The sequence below is a fragment of the Cottoperca gobio genome, chromosome 9 (assembly GCF_900634415.1).
Source record: "Cottoperca gobio chromosome 9, fCotGob3.1, whole genome shotgun sequence".
Lineage (NCBI taxonomy): Eukaryota > Metazoa > Chordata > Actinopteri > Perciformes > Bovichtidae > Cottoperca > Cottoperca gobio.
The window spans coordinates 10,143,131-10,164,187 of record NC_041363.1 but is presented as its reverse complement, the minus strand read 5'-3'; the positions used below and the strand labels follow the sequence as shown (position 1 = coordinate 10,164,187).

General features: G+C 41.6%; 1 protein-coding gene across 1 annotated transcript; it reads left to right on the top strand.

Moving 5' to 3' along the window:
* The first annotated feature begins 59 nt into the window (after window positions 1-59).
* Window positions 60-21,036, top strand: serinc5 (serine incorporator 5). The gene is made up of 12 exons (XM_029440414.1): window positions 60-313; window positions 9,304-9,471; window positions 12,561-12,739; window positions 13,445-13,527; window positions 14,348-14,441; window positions 15,093-15,304; window positions 15,540-15,632; window positions 16,918-17,044; window positions 17,569-17,638; window positions 17,831-17,867; window positions 18,754-18,898; window positions 19,253-21,036. The coding sequence occupies exons 1-12, from the start codon at window positions 287-289 to the stop codon at window positions 19,395-19,397; spliced, it is 1,380 nt and encodes a 459-aa protein (XP_029296274.1). The 5' UTR covers window positions 60-286; the 3' UTR covers window positions 19,398-21,036.
* Window positions 21,037-21,057: the final 21 nt, after the last annotated feature.

Here is a 21,057-nt window from a genome sequence, read left to right as displayed (position 1 = left end):
TGTTTTCATGGCCTATTTACAACCACTTATTGATGCTTTCTGCGGCGGGGGCAGTAAAGCTTCGTGTTTGTGTTGGTGATGTGCAGTGTGGGAGGAGGGACAGGGAGGAATTGAGGAGTGTTTGGAGGAGAGACAGCGGCGGCAGCAGCCAGGGAGGACTGGCAGTGTGAGGAGGACAGGCGCGTTGTTCCCCGTGTGGTGGCGGCGCTGATTTCATGTGGAAGAGGAAGAAAGCAGCAGTCTCCTGTTACTCTTAAACGGATTTTATTGATTGTCTCTCGGCAAAATGTGCACTCCGTGTTGTATCTCGCAGGTAAGGAACAATACTCCGATGTACTCATGAACGACACAATGAAGCGTTATGCTGGGTGTAACGTCGACTCGTGTTGTTTACTGTTTGTATGAATATCTGTGGACACTTCATCTTCAGCTAACGCGAGTCAGCGATTATTTTATGTCGTGGTGAGTCGCGAGACCACTTGTCAGCCACCGTAATTTATTAACAATATGAAAATAATATAATTATCTCAGTGAAATGATTGAATAACTTCACTGTAGTAGCGTTACAGCCGCTGGAAGACAAAGAGACGAGGCTAGCTAAAACATCGAGCAGGCACCGTCTAGTACCTGCTATCAGAAGTAACGTCATCTTTCATTACTTACAGATGTGAAACTAAAACAATGTCAGAGCTCAGACGTGTCCTTCCTACATAACTAGTGATGACTTTCGTCTTGCCGTCTTCATTGTGGTTTTCTTGTTTTTCTTTTCTGTAATGCACAGTTACACTTTTCCAACCACTGAGGAACATCTTGCTCTCCAGCTCAAAAACTTCAGGCCAATCCGATTTCTAGCTAGCAACCTCCGTCTTGTCACAGTCAAACATACCCTTACACTGTTGTTTGTGTTTCTGAACTGGTCATGGGTAATATGTAAGGCTATATTTAAGATGCATACTTATTTATAAAAGGCAGACTCACTTGAAAAAGGAACTACATTATATACAGTGTACCCCCTGTAGAAATGATATGGTTAGGCCTACTCTTTGTTTTTGTTTCCGACATGTTTGAGGTCAGTCTTTGAAGTTGCAGAATACAAATAGCTAGGTTTATTGTTTATTTTTTTACATTTTTACATTTTTTATTTAACCATGAGAGTCCCCTTGAGATAAAGAACAAACACACACAGTTACAGATAGTAAGTAGTAATTAAAATGAACCTAAACTCCAACATGTTTCGTTTCTAGTGTCTTGACAAGACACTGTATACCTCCTCTAGAACATAAATTGTCCCTTTTTGTAAATTAATTGTTTTGTTGAAAAAGTAATCATTACTATAATGAACATGTACTCTTATATAAAGATCCAGGTTACTTTGAGAGCTGAATGAATTAGTCAATTAATTGTGTGTCGATTGGAAATATCAGTAGTTCATGTATTTATTGTTTAAGTAATTGTTAAAGCAAAAATCCCAAATATTATGTAGTTTTCTTTGTCCTCCATGATAAATTGAATTTCTCTGGGTTTTTGACTATTTGTTGGACAAAACCTTTTACTGACATTTACAGGATTAATCATGAGAAAGAAATTCCAAATTAATCAGCATTGAAATTGATTGGTGCTTACATTGTTTGTGTATCTGAATTATTTGAGTCCTGTAAGTAATATGACATTTCAGACATTTCAGCTCACGCTGTGGCTTATATGTAAAGTTACGAGAGGAAGAGAGGAATTTCTTAAGTACTGAGTATCTTGTTTTCATCCAACAGATTATTTTTGACCACAGGGTTACCACTGCTGAGCTGGTCTGGTCAGGAATTTAATCACACAGACACATCTTTCATCTAAGGGGAGCTCACTTCTATTTCCTGTTCTTTTCAAAGACAGGATGATGGAAACAGGGAAGGATTAAGAGAAGAAGAAGGGCAAACAATAAAGCAGTGCACTGCTGTGCTGGTGGTGTGCTAATCCATGTCACAGACACCCCATTTAGTTTTGTCTCCATCTCTGTTTATGTGTATACTTGTAATTAGCTTTTTTTGAGTGCATATATGTGCCCCTCTTGAGTTTTAAAGTAGGCTAAATTGATGTGTGGTCTGTTAATTTCCACAGGCTCAGAGGTGGAAATTAAGGGAGGGTGGGTGGTGTTGGGGTTAGATTTGGAGAGAGAAGCAGGCATGGTGTGGGAGCAGCTCACTTGTAAATTCTCAGTGGGATAAGGGATGTATGCCATATTGTGATGGGATAGGGGGGTAGGCTTTAGCTCAATGTTGAGTTTTGTCCAAAGCCCTGCAAGCTTTGGCTGTGAGTGTGGGACAGGAGTGAAACCATGTGGGTGTTTCAAGCAGCACAGCTATGGCACAGGCAACGTTGGCAGTGTACATGCGTCTAGAGGACCTCAAGGATACAAGAGGCCGCGGTCTAGCAAGCATTCTTCCTGATAGAGTATCTTTGAGTAAGACATCAAACACTTACACTTACCTTTTGTGAAATGTGCAAGCAGCATTCCAGTTCTCCAGTACACCATGTTTTATTCAAACATTTTGGCTATCCTGCCTTTATCAGGGTAGTGCACGATAACCAAAAGCGTTTGATGAATAGGGATTGGTGGGCAGTCTATCTTTTATTTACTGTTTTGTGGGTTTTCTGACACAGGTTAAGTGTAACATTGTTACTTGGTCACGGCACAGAGAATGTAAGATCACTGAGGGGTAGGTGATCCTAAAAACAGGTGTTAATGAACTGTACATTTTTCTCGACTTGTAAAACTACAGTGAATACGGCCACCAAACGTCTGTAGCAGTCCCTACTAACTTGCATTTCTGGGTCAGTCATACGATTAGAATTACTGGCCAACGGTGTCCATGTAAGATACGTCTGCTATTTCCAGCTTCCCCTCAGCAATTTTGCTGTGGTCAGCAGCAGCATGAGTTTGTTTTCCCACAGGGACGTCATTGGCAATCTTTTAATCTTTTTTTCTCTGCCTCTGAACCGTCATACAGCGGCCACAATGTCTTACGCAAACCTCTTCCATTTCACATCCCCCCATGTTTCGTCTCTGTAATCTAGTATTTTTGTGCAACGGTTGAAGGTGCTGATGTAACCGTGTGAAATGCCAGCTGACTCTTTGTTGCATGGGGCCATTGGTATCAGTTGAGCCTACAGTAAGGCAGTGGCTATAGGAAGCAGATGATGACGTGTGCAGCTCTGCGTAGCGGAAGCATCACCAGTAAACAACACTCTTTTGGAAGTGAAACAAGTCCTTTTGTAAACACAGTGACGCTGGATTAGCCTGTGTCTGTTGATTTTATATTGCCTTGTATTTTGACTCACTGTCTTCCCGTTCTTCTTTGGTCTGTTTCCTTTGGTTATATTTGTGACTGACTCCTTTGTCTGGACAGGATTGTTTCATTTCTGCCCTGTTTTTCAGCTCTTCACTGTACCTCAGTTCTTCTTTGTCTTTTCTTTTCTTTCCATTGGACTTCAGTTTCTCTCTGTTGGTTGTAGCTAGGGGCTGTATTTGCCAAGAGAGAACCAAAGCCCTCCTTTTGTGTATAGGAAACAGAGCAGTGATACATTTTTGCTGTGTGTATACAGCTGCCTAGCTATATGGACAATAGAGGAGCTGTCATTTACAACATAAGGGGAAATGGAGTAGGCCTTGGTCTGGAGCTCGGGCCAATCGTGTGTGTGTGTGTGTGTGTGTGTGTGTGTGTGTGTGAGAAAGAGTGTGTTATTGTTTCAAGTTTTTCTGTTCCCTCTTTTTAAATTTCTTTTCACCTGCTGGTTTCACCTCGCTCTGTTCAACTCAATGTATTGTATTGTGTATTGTTGTAAGTTGAGATACGAGGGTGTGTCTACAGTTTCGACTGAGATGATAGTTTGTCATGATTAATTGTGGTCAACTTTATCCACTGGCCATTATCATTAAGCTCTAACTAACAGGGAGTTCCCTGAGTTTTAAAGTAGTACAGGAAATAAAGGTAAATGTATTAGATGGGATGAATGAATCAACCGCCACAACAGATGTTGAAGTTGTTATGTCACAATCTTCCAGTCAAGTTTGTTTTGACAGTGCTCATCTCAGTTGTGAGTCATGTCTGTCTGTATGTGCTGCTATTTTTTCTCCACGGAAAACAGTTGACCTCCCCCCCTCTACTGATAAACAAAAATTCAACAGCTTAAATCAGCTCAGGAAAGTTTCTCCCTCCGTTTTATATCTTGGGAGGGGAAATCTGTGTCAGCGGCGGCAGGAAAAGATCTCGGTTTCTGTAGTCTGATGCCAAATATTCCATCCAGATTTGTCAGATTCCCTCACCTCCCAACCTGTGGAAGCATTGTTGATGCATGTGTTGGCTGCTTGATTTGTTGGAGGTGAAAACCCTCTCTGTCTATCCCCTCCTTTGCCGTGCCTTCTGTGATATAGTGAGTGACCTATTTTTGCGAATGGGCCTGTTTGTATTACATAAGCAGTTGTGTCTTCATAGCTATGTGCTCCAGGGTTTACCCTGGTGTGTATGATTTAGCCTACCCATGCCATTTCCTGTTTGTTAAATACTGCAATTCTTTTCATCACTGCTTGGTTGAGGATAATAATGCAGTAGAGGATGGAGGAGGGAAAAACATGGTAATTATCTTCAATGCTCTGTTAAACAAATCACAGATGTGGTTTTAGGATTGCCTACATGAGGAGCTGTATCACACTTGTTGATTAAGCATCCAGCTGTAGGTCAGAGTCCTTGTTGAGATATACAAGGTCATACAGATTTAATTCTGTCTCTGCAACCACTTGCTTAATTTTTAATGGCACTTAGGTTCATTTCCTGAGGGCATTCTCCCTGCTGTGTCCGGTCCATCTCTCCGGTCCGTGTCTCTCCCACGTAAAGCTGATTCCTGTGTGTGCTTTGAGCAATATCGTCTTTCTCCTGTCCCCTAGAACAGCTGGAGGGTAGCAGGAGAGTGAGTGATTTTAGGGTAAAGGGCAGCTGAAGATAACAAAGAAAGGGCGAAGGGGAGGAAAATACAAGAGATGACAACAATAAAACTCCAAGTAACAGGGTGTGGGGGAGGACGGAGGAAATGAGATGAAGAGAGTAAAACAGAGCTTCAGGCTGAGTGAGAAGTCTTTGTCTCTCGAGAGTCCCACAATCACAGTGTAGTGAGGCCTGGTGCCTTCAAAGGAGGGTTGTGAGAGACTGGGATCAGTTGTAGTCTGGTAAAACTAGAGCAAACGGCTAAAGTGCCATGTTTCTTGGAACATGTGATGATGATTTTTGGGACATTTGGCGAGAGCACAATGACCAGCTAGGGGGGGTTGCTGTTGATATTGAAGTAGGGGTGTACACTGCTGACCCGCCGACCACCTGTCGACATGCTGGTGGAGGAGGGGGTGGATAGCTCATTAAGAGGGTAGGTTACCATGGATACTGTTTTTGTATCTCTGTATTGTAAAATTCCTCGAGACATTCCCCTCTCCTGGTTCCCCCTCCCTCCATCAGTTCTGCTGCAGTTTGCTGTTGGGCCCCTCACTGTGTGCAGGCTGCTGGTGAAACACCCCCTAACTAATGAAATCTAAACACCCTCATGATTTGAATCATCCAGGTTTTTTTTTCCTGCTTGCTTTCAGTCGGTTGTGGTTAATTAATCGCCCATTGAGAAAGACATGTGGGTGTAGCGGAGACAAAGAAAAAGGCTTATCCTGTTAAGCTGTGTGTAGTCAAATGGAGACCAGGGGGCCACGTGCGTAAAACTTCATTCGAGTTTGAAAGCTAGGAGTCTGTGTGCGCTTAAAAGCAGAAATATGCCCGTGCAACCTTGGAGGCAGAATCTTTATCTGTTAGACAGAACTCTAGCGGAAACATAATTGAGTTTGGTTTCACATGGGAATCTGTTTAGAGAACTAGCAAACCGAAACCAGAAACCACACGGCTTGTATCAAAAAGGCAAGGCTATCTGTTACCATTGTTCAGCTCCAGGCAAAAAACAATTACATTCATCTAGAAAAGACTTGCAGGGAAACCTCTGGACAGAAAGAGCAGGGAGGCCGAGCCATGTTGCCAGAAGTAGCTTGAGCCTGACCATGTGCTCCTGTGGCTCCACGAGTCTGAAGCATACCGCGCATTACTGGCATCTGGAGCGGAACGCAACACATCAGACGATGTTGCACACTGGCTTTACTAAATCAATACACCCTGGCCAGATTACAGACCTCGGTTTAGGAGGACACACACTCGCAGACGAGGGCTGAGATACTGCTATGAGTGTATCCTATTTAATAAAGGCAAAAAATGGCCCACAAATATAAAAACATGAAATAATTTGAGCTTGCGGATGCATACATTGTAGTAAATTTCTTCTAGTAAGTCCTCTGACTTGTAATATATAAATAATGTATTACAGTATTATAATGGGTAATCAATGTATTCAATATCTATCTAGCGTTAGTGGAAGGGGTAGGATCACCCAAAACGTGATACCATTATAATAATGCTGCAAGAAAATGTAAAAATAATTAGGGAAGGGGGACGCATTTCGCCCCACTTTCCACCAATGAGGGCAGGGTATGTTGTGGATAAAAACATGAGCACAACCCGTTAATCGGTTGTTAAAAATAAACTATTTTGCATCAAACTTTGTTGGTCTCCAGTGAATTCCTTCTGACCCAGTTTTTACTTTTAGACTCCAATTGCTATTTAAGTGTACTGAAGTTACGGTCCTGACTCTTGGACTCTCCTCTAACATGACATGCATTAAAGAGATTAAGAACAATGAAAACATTTCGTATCGCAGGGACAAAGATGAGATAAATACAGCCACAGAATTGGAGCCATTTTGTTGACGCACCTTGTCACAATTTGTGGCATACACCACTTGGTGCTCCCTATTAGTTAAATTGTGAAGGAACTCAGACACGACACCCTCCATTTGACAAGTGATGGCCCATCTGCCCATCATTTCCAGTGGGAAATAAATTGTGACTTAACTGCTAAAAGGTACATTTTATAAAAGTTCATTAAAGATTTGAAGAAAGAAAGATGGGAGTAGAATTTTACTGAGATTCCTGTCGGCAAAGAAAATAAAAAAAAGAAGATACTTGTAATATAAAATACTTTCTTTCACCTTGAGAGATAGACTGCAAGGCGCGCGTGCGGCAACCAGTGAGAATCAGTTATTGAAGGTCGTTGGTGTGGGAGATGTTTTTCAATCATTATAAAAATTTTAAAAAGTCTGAAATTCCTGAAGGACAGAACAACTAAGAACTTGCTGATTTAGCTGTAAGCTTGTTTCTCTCGTCTACACAAAAAATACATTTGTATTTTATTAAAGAATCTGGCCGCACTAGCCTTGGCATGTAACCCACAGCACCTTTTTAATTCTTTACTAGCAAAGTATGTGTTGCATCCCTGCATCCTATAAGGGGAGAACACACGAAGGAAAATGGCGTGTTTTTAAGCTCTCGAGCACTGAAGTGTTCCTCACCTCGATTGTAGACCACAGCAGAAGTTCACCTCGCACCACAGCAGTGCTGCGCTCTGCAGGATGAGGAGTAGGAGGCTTACAAAAGCAGGGTGGGGTGGCTACAGAAAGACGTTATACTGTATAATTATAGAGCCTCCTCTTTCCTAAATAGAACACAACGCCTGTCTTTATGAGACTGCCCCCCCTGTATGAAGGCCTGTCAGAAGAAACAGAGTAGGCCTCTGTGTGTGTGTGTGTGTTTGTTTTCGGACAAGACTTCACTGTCTGCACTGACCAAGAGTTGCCACTGTGAAGGATAGGGAGGGATTTGTCCCTTGTGATAGAAGCCATGAATGAGCAAAGACAGTCAGGCGGATCTCTTCTTCTATTGCAAGTTTTCCCCCTCCCCTTTAAGTTGCCATCATTTTGTCTTCTGGCTCAGACCTGCAGTAAGTAGTAGCTGTTTCAGGATTGTGAAAGATGAATCTCTGGAAAGATGAAAATGTACCAGAGGGCACCAAATACTGTCGCACGTCACATTTTGCCACAATGGCTGCAACCTTTTGTCGTGGGATTTCATCTGAGACAAACTAAAACACTTTGAGAGAAGGCAGAGATTCTGAAAGAAAGATACTTGAAGGAATAAATGGTGTTTCGAGGAACGACAAGGCAGAGTGGCAAGCAGTCAGCTGTGAAGTACCAAGTATGAAGAGTTACATACAACATATATAGTCTATACGTTGACCCCCTCCGCTCCCCCTTTCCCATCAGACATCTCATCTTTTAGGACAGAGAGTCCTGAGAAGGGTTACACAAGAAAACAGTCGTCGCATAAATTAGCGAGGCGACAGTAAGGAAAATAGTACGATGTGTTCAGACACACGTTAACGTCTCAGAAGAGGAACTTTAACCTATAGATGGACTACTTTTTGTCAACATGAGGAACCTAGTCCCTGTCTGAACTCATTAATCAGAGGAATAAGATGGGGCTGAGGTATTTATCAGACAAGAGGGCAGAGTTCAAGTCTCATAGGGATACTTAAGGAAAGGCATAAGCAAAAGGTAATATGAAGAACACCATGTGTCGAGAGGGGACAAATATTAATATGAAGAACATCATGAGTTACAAACTTTCCATTACACCTTTGAACCATCTTTTAAAAAAGATTTTAAATAAATAATGATGAATCAGATGCTGAAGTGATACTGTAACAATTAACTTTAAACAAAAAGTTTCATGAAGAGGAGACCCCTTCAAACACTGCCTTAAAGCGTCTGTAGTTCATTGGTTTTTGGCTTCTAAGGTTTAACTAACTAGTAATTTACTTCTGCTATTTCTGTCCACATTCGCTACATTGCATTTCTGGCCATCCTGAAAGAGTAATCCCTCCCCTGTTGCTCCTCTGAGGTTCCTCTCGTCTTTTCCTGTTAAAGGGTTTTTCTTCTATTTTTGTGACGTTTGATTTAACTCAAATTGAGGGTCTAAGAATAGAGGGGATACTTTGTTAAATTTCAAACCATGTGATTTCTGTTTTTATCTTTTGTCTGCTGCTCTTGTTATCTATAATGTTACTGTTACAACACGTTTGTTGCAATTAGTCAATTTTACTACTTCAAACAAGCATTTTTGTGATATTGGAGGATTTTAGTTTGCTTTTGTTCAGCCTCTGCTGATAGGGATAGCTGCAAAATGCACACTTGAACCCTGTTTCTCCCTTATCCAAGTTCCCTGTAAATACATTATGTCTTTATCAGATGGCTTATAGCAGTGTGGAAAATTCTGCAACTGATATGGTAATGTTTTCTCCATATCTCTCCCTCCTTTTCTCCATTGTTCTCTGTGTGCAGCTGGCCTGCTGCTGCGGCTCAGCGGCCTGCTCGTGCTGCTGTAACTGCTGCCCCAAGATCAAACAGTCCAAAGGGACCCGAATCATGTACGCCCTCTACTTCCTGCTGGTCACCATCATCTGTGTCATCATGATGTCCCCCACTGTGGAGGAGCAGATGAGAGACAATGTAAGTACATTAATCACTCACAAAGCAAAGTATCACTCGCACACATTCACACTTCTTTATTTGAACTTAAAGTTACAGATATATTTAGGTATCTCATTACATGGTTGGTTGTCTGTGGTTCAAAGTGTTCATTGTAGGAAGGTAAGAAAAAATAAAAGCTCTCTTCTGACCTCCATAACAGCGTCATTTTAAATGGAGAGGGAGTGGAGTTGTTCTGAAACTCAGTCCTAAAAGCCTCTAACAGATGGGTGCTTCCATAGTACAGTGATCAATAAGTTATGACGAGATCTACTCGGATCGACTGAGGTCATTGTTTCCTGTCATGTGTTCAGATGTGTAGGTAGCAGCATACCTGCTGACTTCTTGGGGTCTTAAGGGCGGACACGCAGTAAAGTTATTGGGCTTATTATAGTTTTGATTTGGGTCGAGGCCAGTTGCTGTTGACCGCAGTGCTGCAGTTAAGTTATTTTTATTATCGATTAATCGATTCTGCAGATTATTTTCTAGACTCTCAGGACATTTTTCACTATTTTCTGACATTTTATATATCAAACGACTAGTTTGAAGATAGTGGAAATTTATTCAGTTTAATATGACGGGAAATAGAACGATTAGTCGATCCACAGAAATAAAAGTCATTTAGTTGTTATTTGTTAATATTAATTTAAACATCCCTGATTTTTAAAACTAAAATCTGGCATGTCTATATCATAGGTATGTATATATATAGATATATCTATATATATGTAACGCATGAGAACTTGTGCTCTCTTTGGACTCGAGGAATGGGATTTCTTGAGACGACTCGTATGTCTACTTGTTAAATATCTTCTGCTTTCTTATTAGTGAGACTACAGATCAGCTTATTTACTCTAAAATAAGTTATGTGTGCATTTTCTAGTCTTTGTATTGTAGTTTAAATAATTGAATAGCTAGTCTTAAATCTGTCGTTGTTTTGTGAAAGGCTTTGTTTACTGAAGAGGAGAGTGCTGGTCGGCTCATGGGCTGTGGTATCCAAGCCAACAGTAGATTCAATACTTTGCCCTTTTACACTGTTTGACCTACCGCTATGTGTACTCTCTCCCCAGGATTCACTTTGCAGAAGTAAGCAACTGTACATAAATGAGGTCCGAGTGCCATTAGAGTGCAGTATGCAGAAACACATGCCAACATTGGGCAGAACTGAAAATGAAAAAGAAATAACTTATTTGTAGGTTTCACACTGTTCACACATATAATTGGAAACAGAAAGTTGTCTTCACAGGTGAGCCAAGTTTTGTGGTGTAAATAGAATAACATTTTTGGAGAATGTACCAGTGTTACCTTGTCATTGCTAACAGGCAAAATTAAAGATTTCTTAACATTGCTACAGGCAAAGCAGACATCGCACTATTTTACCTGGAGATCCCACATGAATGTTCGCAGTAGTAAGGCCATAATCAAGGAGGCAGGAGTTCGTTCAGGCGGGTAGCTTTTTGTTTTTTAACCGCCCACCTAGCCGGGAGGCTTGCTGCTCTTTCTTTTGATCTTCACAGCTTTCATTAGTTTCCCCCCCCCCCCCCCCCCCACGTTGCCTCTTTGAATCATCAAAATGCAGGATTATTATCAGACTCTTTCTGGAAGGCTTCTGTGGTCACTGCTACAATCTAGTGAGTCAGACTGTAGATATACATCTTCTTTTTATCCTGCCTACTCTATTGTAGGTTATTATTGATAGCTGATTATCTGAGCTTGTGGATTAATGTGCCTGTTTCCAGGTACCGTACAGTATATACAGTCTAGTTGCTAAATAAGCGTTCACTAAACTAGGAAGACTGGGAAGAATACCATCTGCTGACTGTGCTACTATGGCAATGACTGCAAGTTTCCTCAACTGAGAGCGCTATTTCAAGACCACCAATCTTCTCCTCCTGTTTTTTCTTCTCTCTTTTGCCGCCAGTGTCTACTGTACAGTATTGAAAGGACCCCCGACTGTGTGTCTCCCTGTGAGAGGGCAACCCTGTAAAAGGCCCATCCAGGCACAAAATGGCCTCTGATAGCCCCCACGCAAAGCCTGCTGAGTTACACACACATATATACACGTTTACATGCACACTGCCAGTCGCACACTGAGCACAGTGGGAAGTCCCGGCTAAGAGAGCAGCCATTGTGCCTATGAGAGTGCCGGTCTTTTCTCAAGAGATTTACAGCTGTCTGAAACAGCCGGCCCCCTTCCCTCTTAATCACGACACCATGGACATGCTAATATGGTCCTCAACATGAGACAAAAGCTCCAAAATGGGCTTTTTACTCGATGTTGTGATCTGGCTCTGGACTGTGCTACACACTGAGGTGATGACAACTCAATCCACTGGAGTCTCACCCATGTGTACAACCTCAGTGACCAAAACACTCTGCCGATCATCAGTAGAGCCAACTGACACCGTTTATTATCTGAAAGTAAATATCTGGGGTTCTCTCAAAACTTGACTTCTGTTTGAAAAGCAGATCATGTATTTGACTTTGATTCACATCTCTACAGTCGGGGGGGGGGGGGGAGATCAGTGAAAGGAAAATATATATTTAACCATTGTATGGTTATCATTTCAAAGGCTGTCTCTTCTGTTGGCACTGAGCCACTGAAGTACTTACAATTTCCTGTTGAAGGCCACAGCAAACTCCTTTTCTGCTTTACTGTCTCCCGTTTTTATTTTTTTTATGCAGCTCACTGTAGGTCGAAAATGTTTTATTTTAAGACGGATCTGCCAGTCTGTCTGTCTTCCTCATGCTCTCTGTGCTCTTCGCTCTTCCCAATCCCTCTGACTTGCTGACAAAAGGCGGTTAATTTATTCATCTGTGTCTTTTGTTTGTGTACACTGACAGTTAGTTGTAAGGCCCCTCTAACAGCCTGTGGAGAACGAGGGATGAAAGAGGGCCACATGGAGAGAAAAAGGGGTTGTTGTTGCTGCCTGTTCTCTCTTTCTGCTCCTTTAGAGGCGTGACGCTCAGAATAGATGCCATCGGGCCTTCTCTCTGAGGCCGCGCACTAGACAAACATGAGTTCAACATCAGAATGATCTAATCAAAGTGTTTGTGATTCTGTCAATCAGATCCCCTTCTACAGTGAGTTGTGTGTGAAGATTAATGCAGGGGAGAACTGCAAAACTCTGGTGGGCTACTCTGCCGTCTACAAGGTGTGCTTCGGCATGGCCTGCTTCTTCTTATTCTTCGCTATCTTCACCATACGCGTCAACAACAGCAGAGGCTGGAGGGCGGCCGTGCATAACGGGTAAGAAAGCCTTATTCCTCTTCCTGTCCACCTTGCATCTATAATCTGGAAGCCTAAATCTTTATAGCTGGTCTATGAACACAAAGGTGAAATTCAAACACTTGACTGAAGGTATGGGCATTACAAGCAGGCAGGTTTTCATTAATGCTGGCGTTAGTCGGGTCCATTCAGTATCTCGGATTGCAAACGGTAAAAATCACAAGCAAACCGCCTCATTTTGACATCAACATAAGCACATGTATTTACTGCCATGTTTACTTTTTTACATTTTTATATATATATATATATATATATATATATATATATATATATATATATATATATATATATATATATATATATAAGTAGGATTTGTGTCTCATCTCGTCTAAGTGTGCAGGTCTGCTCTCAGGTTCGTTTGACCTTCAGTGTGACACATTAAATCAAAGTATCGTCTCCCTTTCCTGTAAGAAGGTCCTATCGTGTTGCCCCCACGCAGATAAATTAAAAAGAACTCTGTCTCTGGAGGAAAGAGGAAAGATAAGAAAGCCAGGTGCTTCTCTGTTAAAATACTTTGAGGCGTACAAGAGACGGATCTATCCCTAAAAGTATATCATTAGCGGGTCTTTTTGAAGGAATTAGCCCAGCATGCATATGTAACTGTAATAAAACTCAAGACAACTGCTTGTTTGAATTCACTTTATTACACACATTTTTACAACACAGGTTCTGGTTGCTGAAGTTTATTGCGCTGGTGGCGTGCTGCGCTGGAGCCTTCTTCATCCCAGAAGAGGAAACCTTTCTGGAAGGTAAAGAGAGGAAACTCGATAGTAGACCTGCACTGCTGTAATATTTTTAAAGCTAGTATCTGTAATATATTATGCTAGTGTGGTGGAAAGTTTGAATTAAGTCCTTTTTTATACAAATTACCAGTGAAGTGTACAATACTAAAATGAAATAAGTATTTATTCTTTGCAAAGAAGGTCCAATAATCATACAGAGTGCAAGCAGTCTGGGTGAGGAGAGAACACTTGTGTATCTGTGTAGTAGAGAGGGGAGGGTGGAAGATTCACACAGTTTGAACTTATCTGTAAGGAGGCACAGGAAGAATGTCGTGGGAATACAAATAAAGGTACAGAGATATGCTGGGCAAGACAGAAGTTCATTGAAAACAAATGTAACATGGACATATGAAACTTTCTATTACACTAGTTAACGTATCATTAATATATCCATCTCAATGATGTCAAAAAGTTGGATTCACAGGAAGTAATGGGAAAATATTGGAATAACAAGTATTGCAGTTTTTATCTATGCATCATTTTCCAAGATCACTTAATCACACTGCCTTCCACACAAACGTCATGTTTTCTGTAGTTTTAATATAATCTCGCAGCATGAAAGTGCAACAAGTCACAGATACCCGCTGTAAGGTCTTCTCATCTCTCTCTCTCTCTCTCTCTCTCTCTCTCTCTCTCTCTCTCTCTCTCTCTCTCTCTCTCTCTCTCTCTCTCTCTCTCTCTTCTTTCTCTCTTTCTTTCTTTCTCTTTCTTCTCTCTCTTCTCTCTCTCTTTCTCTCTCTCTTCTCTCTCTCTCTCTTTCTCTCTCTCTCTCTCTCCAATGCCACAGTGTGGCGCTGCATAGGAGCAGCTGGCGGGTTCATTTTCCTGCTGATCCAGCTCATGCTTTTGGTGAAGTTCGCACACAGATGGAACACAAACTGGTGAGAGCAACATGTCCTCTCTCTTTTTTGTTTGTTTAATTGGCATGGACGTCCTGTAAATAAGAGCAGTGCAGTGTTTTCTTTTATTTGAACCTAAGGTGGGGCATATTCTTCTGAGGTTGTTTTTGGATGAAAACAGTTTGGATAGACGGAGTCATTTCGCTTTGTGTTTGCGTGGGTGGAGGGGAGGCTTGGCAGCAGGCCGGCCCCGTGCAGATTCACAGGATACATATGGTTTAGGGGTGTGCACTCAGTTTCCCCTTCCCCTCCGACACACACTACCACAGCGGATTGTTTCAAAAGCTTTTAAATGGTTTGGTTACTAATGCAATATACCTAAATCTCCCAATGTGTGTGTATGTGCACCGTTACCCACTTTATTCAGTTTTTTTAAATACAATTTTGGAAAGAGGATGTGAAAGCACTTAAGCAACCGTAAAGCTGTCTTCTCATTTCCTCAGGGTGCTGAAATAACTCACCAAGCGTAACTTTCTCCTTCTTTTAATTTTTCTTTAGGGCGGTCTCTGTGTCCGTTTTCTTTGCTTTTTTCCCCATGTTGATCTAATTTCTTCATTTTTCATTTGCGTTACCCTTGTTCATGTTATGTTTCTCCCTTCTGCTTCCTCTCTCCCGCTTTATTTCTGTCTGCAGGAGTTCAGGAGTGAGGTACAATCGTATGTGGTATGCAGCTTTGGCCTTTGTGACTCTGATGCTGTTCAGCGTTGCGGTGGGGTTCTTGGTCTTGATGGCTGTGTTCTACACCGACCCCGAGGCCTGTTTGCTTAACAAGATCTTCCTGGGCATCAACGGCAGCCTGTGCCTCGTCGTCTCCCTGTTGGCCATCTCCCCGTGCATCCAGAAACGTGAGGAGCTGTACTCACAAGCACATTGATATGAACATACAAGCGTTTGTGTTTGGATGCCTTCTGTATAATAACTTATCAACCGAGTCTTTCACATAAGACATAGGATAATATTAATAGATAAGTAAGACTGTTGGCTACAGTACTTGCAGTATTTTGTAAAACACATTTGCACTAACTCACACATTTAACCAGTGTTAATAAAATCCTTTTATTCACCTTTGTGTCCCTACAGTGCAGCCCACATCGGGCCTGCTGCAGCCCGGAGTCATCAGTGTGTACGTCATGTACCTCACCTTCTCAGCCTTCTCCAGCAAACCTAAAGAAAGTGAGTATGAACAGAAGCCGATCTCCACCTAGTATTACAGCTACTGCTGGGTATCAGTTTAGATCAACACGTATTACTAACGGGGAGTCATGGGTTAGGCGTATTAATGCTGCAGCAAACACCACGTAGCTGTTCTGTAATGAAGACTGATAAAGTACCAGGCTGGCATTCACACAGCTGCTCTCTTTTGTTTTTTTTCCACAACTCTTGCATTGGCACACTGTCATGCTTAGGAATGGGACGATAATCAATATAGATAAATATTGTGATTGAGAATATAGTTAGTAGTTTTATTTTTAAGTTTTGTTGGCTGAGACAACACAAAGTGCATTTTTAGTTTAGAGTGTGAAGTGTGTTTTTAAAATTGAAAAAGTTTTTAAAGTAAAAGGATTTGATCTGCATCCCTTTTTGTAAGTGTGTACTCAAATATTCCCTTTCACTGGGTAATAAGTCAGAGTACAGAAGAAGCTAAAGACGCTCAACTTCCCTTCCACTTTTCATCCCTACTAACGAAATAAATGTTAATCTTTAAGTCTGCAGGACGACAGTAGTCTGATTTATTCCAACTGCAGCTTGCAAGTTTAAAACTTTGAAGATATTACAAAAAGTCCCCTCTTTTTAAAATGAACCAAAAATACTTGAGACACTAAAACAGACACTTTAATAAAAGGGGAACTCATCTCTCAAAAAACAAACAATTCTGTTCCTGTTAAGGACACAGACGATGTTATCATAACAGATAAGGATTCCTGCAAATCTGTTCTGCGAAATGTTGTTGTGTTAAAGTAAGAAACATGAAGCAAACACAATATAGGGAGGCCTGTGTAAGATAAGGCATTCAGATCTCTATGATAAAGATAAAAAGGTTTAACTGAGAGCTTTAGGGGAAAGTTGTGATTCTTCAAACAAATGACTCTGTCGAGTCGGAGGTACATTCCCATCCCTACAGCGCTCCTGTTTCCACAGTAGCTGTCAAGATAATACTCTATGCTGAGATGCTATTGTAAAGATAATCTTACCATACATATATAATATTAGCACATGTCTCCTTAGTAACAGACTGTAAGTGAGGCTGTTGGTGCTTTTGTTCTTACTCTGTTGTACAAAACATAGAGTAAGAACCCCCCCCCCCCCCCCCCCAGGCTCCCGATACGGCTAACACTGTGCCAAAATACACACACACACACACACTCACTGTATCTTTTGCAATTTCCCTACTCCTTACAAAACTCTCTACTTCTTGTTTTGCCTCATCCATCTCTGTCTGCACATCCTCTCTGTCTAGTATTTGAAAGAAATGGTGTGAACACAACCGTGTGTGTGTTTCCCTTCAACGCCGAGAATGAGAGCGACAAGAAGATTGTCACCGCTTTTGGAACCGTTATCCTGTTTGGTTGCGTCCTTTACTCTTGGTGAGACACACACACACACACACACACACACACACACCTACACACCTACACACCTCTTGCTTTTTCCTGATCTCCATGTCTACCCAAATACAAGCCAAGTTTCCCTATAAGGAATCTCTTTTTAGTGCTATATCGCTGAATGTAAAGAGTTGAGAGATTATGTCAAGGCTTCAATCCAAACGCATTAACAGCAGTTCTGTTATAAACAATGTGGAAACAAGAGTAATGTGTTTCATGGCAGGCTATAGCGACAGAGACGGGGTAGTTATTTGATTGGCTGGGACTCTGGCAAGGCAGTGTATGATTGGCTGTGGCTTAGCTAAGCGTGTGAGAGATAACTAATGGCTTTTTTTTTTTTTTCACATGTGTTTCCCATCAAGTGGAGGCATCATGTCTCTTGTGGTCGTTCCCTGAAGGAGAGAGAATTAGACTCTGCAAATTAATGGAAAAATACATTGTGACGGAATTACAACCTTTCTCTCCCTCCGTCTGTATTTCCATCTCCTTCTCCACCCTCCCTCTAGCTTGATGTCCACCACCAGACGAAGCTCTGCAGCGCTTCAAGTGTATAGGACCAGTGAGCCAGAGACTGAGGTAAAAGCATAAAAACATATTTGGATCTCACTAGGTGTGTGGGTCAATGATTTATACAAACGGATTAACAGGACCGACCAGACAATCCCAATTAGACGTCTTTATCAAATTAAATATATTAGACCCAAGAGACATAATGAGTGTGTGTATTCCAGTCAGGAGGTAACCTGTGTGTTTGTCTTTATCCTGCAGAGAGCTCGATGCTGTTTCTGTTTTGGAGATGACACAGGTGAGGAAAGTCAAATAATGTCCCCTGCAGTTCGTAGTGTTTGCAGTTTGCACACGGAGCGGCTAAACTCATTGCTATTCCTCAGCCAGATTGAGGATGGTGAGAAAGTATTGGTCAGCAAACATAGATGATGTCACTGTTACTAGGAGGGTAGTATGACACAGTGAAGCAGGACCAGCAGCAAAGTGGAATTGTGGGTAGGCTGACACTGCCCCCTGCTGGAAATAATTTTGAAAGTTATACAGTTTGCAAATATAACCACCAGAAATATGTCGCCACTCACACACATATTTCTACTTTTTGGAGGTGCATATCATTTAAATAAGTAAGTCCAGAATGACATCAGTGTTTTTGAGCTATTGGATGACGTGCAAACGGCCTCAATCTGTGCCCAGCATGGCCTCGTTATATTCAAGGTGCTGCATCGCTTCATTTCTCTAAAGTCAAACTTTCTAATGACGTCCCAAACTGTCCACCTGTTGGAGTTCAATCTTCAAAACACTGTCAGATATTTCCAAAAAGGTAATACAGCCGGATACATTGACAGCTAGGCAGAGTAGGAGAGAACAATAATGATGAACTAAACGGAAAATAACAAAGTGTGTCGCTGTCAGCTCAGAGATTGATCCTTCTCCTCCTGAAGTCATCAGTCACAGAGCTGCACTGAGGGAGGGGATCCTCTGGTAACCATTTATGGATTAGAGCAAAGCTTTAACCCCCCCCACCTTCCTGAATGTAACTCCAAATGGAGCATTTCTTTTTTTGTCTTGTATCTTGTTTTGTCTTTGTAGTCCATCACATTTAAGATAAGCCTTTACTTAATTGTAAAAAAAATGTTTTTACTAAAAAGTGTCACTGACCCACATCATTTAATGTGTGCTTTTAGACGACTATGATGGGGAGAACACTGGTGGGGGCCAGAATGTGGTGAATGACGAGCAAGAGGGAACCATCTATGGCTACGCCTTCTTCCATTCTGTCTTCTTCCTCGGATCCCTCTACGTCATGATGACCGTCACCAACTGGTTCCAGTAAGTGACGCTTTGATTGTGCTGCTGTCTGGGCGTATACGGTTATGCTTATGTTCATGCATCCATGTACTGCAGACCTCACTCAGTTCATGGCAGTGCATTATTTGTATGTACTATATTCCCATTAGCTCCATAAAGGTTTATGACATTGCAGATTTACTGTTTTGATCCACACTCACCGCTCTCACGGTATTTATTTTGGCTGCAGCAGGCAGAGAGAAAAAGAACCCAGTGTTTGCCGAACATCAAAAAGGAGACAAACAAAAGTTGTAGCTGATGAACAAAGAGGAGCATTTAGCTGCTTATGATGGTGCCTTTTGTTCAGTTCTCTCCCTCTGTGCTTACTTTTTGCAGTTATGACGACCATAAGATTGAGCGGCTGTTAGAGGGGAGCTGGTCAGTGTTCTGGATCAAGATGGCCTCCAGCTGGGTCTGTCTCTTCCTCTACATGTGTACCCTCGTCGCTCCCATGGTCTTCCCGCAGCGCTTTGAGGCCTAGGACACGCACCACTACTCTAGAGTCGGGCTACTGAGATTCTCGGGATGTGGCCGGGCAGAAGCTCTCACGCTGAGCCAAGGAACCAGCCCCCCCCCCCCCCCCCCCACAACCCTACACTACCCTCAGCATTGGAAATGGAGGATTCTCTGTTGCCTTTTGTTTTATATGCTAGTGTTTTATTTGACTTTGTTTTACAATGTTAATACCTTGATGGTAATGTTGTTATCTTTTACTACCACTTACTCATGGAGTTTTGTATTACTTACAGATTTGAAATTGCTTAAAGAATCATGGGAGTTAAGTTACATCGTGAAATCGTAAGAAGCATCCGGACCCTGTAGAGTCCTTCATCATTTCAGATTTGAAAGTATATTTTGTAAGTATTTCCTGTGCGTGTCAGTTTTTCTCGGATTCTCGCTTTTACTCTCAGCCAGGCATTTCCGTTCTGTACAGTTGGACCATAAAGTTGTAGCAAAGTTTTGGAGACAAACGTATTTCAGATTTAAAGAAATTGTATTTATTTAAGTGCGTCTTAAGTAATCAGGAATCATTTTGTGAAGGAACGTGGTGTGAAATTGAATTGGATTGGTCCTCGACTCTGTTTAAAAACTCATCTCTCAGGCTCGCATGTAAGCTGTTTATGTTTGTGCTTTGTTATATTGCTCCCTTTTTGTAGAAGTTTTCTATGCAACGGACAAGCTCTTTTCGATATTATACCCAGTGTTGTGAAGTTTCCACTTAGATTTCAACGATTTTATTAATGTCCGTGCTCCCTTTGAGCCAGATCTTTTCTTAGGAAAATCTATGTCATCTGTACAACATTTCCAGTCATTGTTTTTGTACAGGGCAGTGCTCTTCAAATCAACCTGCCTTACGTAAGAGTGACGTAAGTGGTGCGCCGCCTCTCTGGAAGAGCTGCCGTGACACAGCGAGGAATGTTTGCCAAAGGTAGATGTCAGAAAACAACCAACTACTCTATCAGAACTGTTTGGTCAGTTAACGGAGATAAATATAAGTATACATTATGTATTTGCATGCACACACAGACACTTCAATCAACTGTTTTCTGTACAGTTATAAAGGCTTTTGTTACATGTGTCCTCTCGTAATGGTGGTCAGATTAAGGCAGCATTAGTGCTTTTATTAGTGAGTTAATCAACACTGGATGTTGAGTTTACTGCCGAATTACAGTTCACACAAAGACCTCCACCTGTTTGTTACATGTGTAACGGATTTTGTTTTTACAGTCAACTGCAATTTGTTTGTTTCTCATTCATGAATAAATCAGTTTGTCTGATTGTATGACTAACATGCTTTTTAATATGTACATTTTGGCTTGAGTTCTGTGATCTGTGGAAGGTTTCATTCAATTTATGCTTTACATACCTTTTTGTCATGTCTCCATTTTAACTTTTGGTATGAATGTAGAAATTAAATGGTGCTCTGTAGCTTTGATATAAATCCCCCCCCCCCCCAAAAAAAATATATATCCCTAAATCAGATAGCAGGACCTGTGAAGGCTGTGTATTACCATAAGATACAGGAACACCTTTGGACCATGTATGTTTGAAATCAGAGATGTGATGCGTCATGCAGTTCATTGTTCACACGCTTTCAATAAAGCCTCCATTGAATGCCATGTCGTGTCTTTTATTTGCCA

Coding starts and splice junctions, on each gene's coding strand:
- serinc5 (XM_029440414.1), top strand. CDS start 287: ATGTGCACTCCGTGTTGTATCTCGCAG. Junction 15,305..15,539: donor CTCCCCGTGCATCCAGAAAC/GTGAGGAGCTGT, acceptor GTGTCCCTACAG/TGCAGCCCACATCGGGCCTG. Junction 18,899..19,252: donor ACCGTCACCAACTGGTTCCA/GTAAGTGACGCT, acceptor TACTTTTTGCAG/TTATGACGACCATAAGATTG.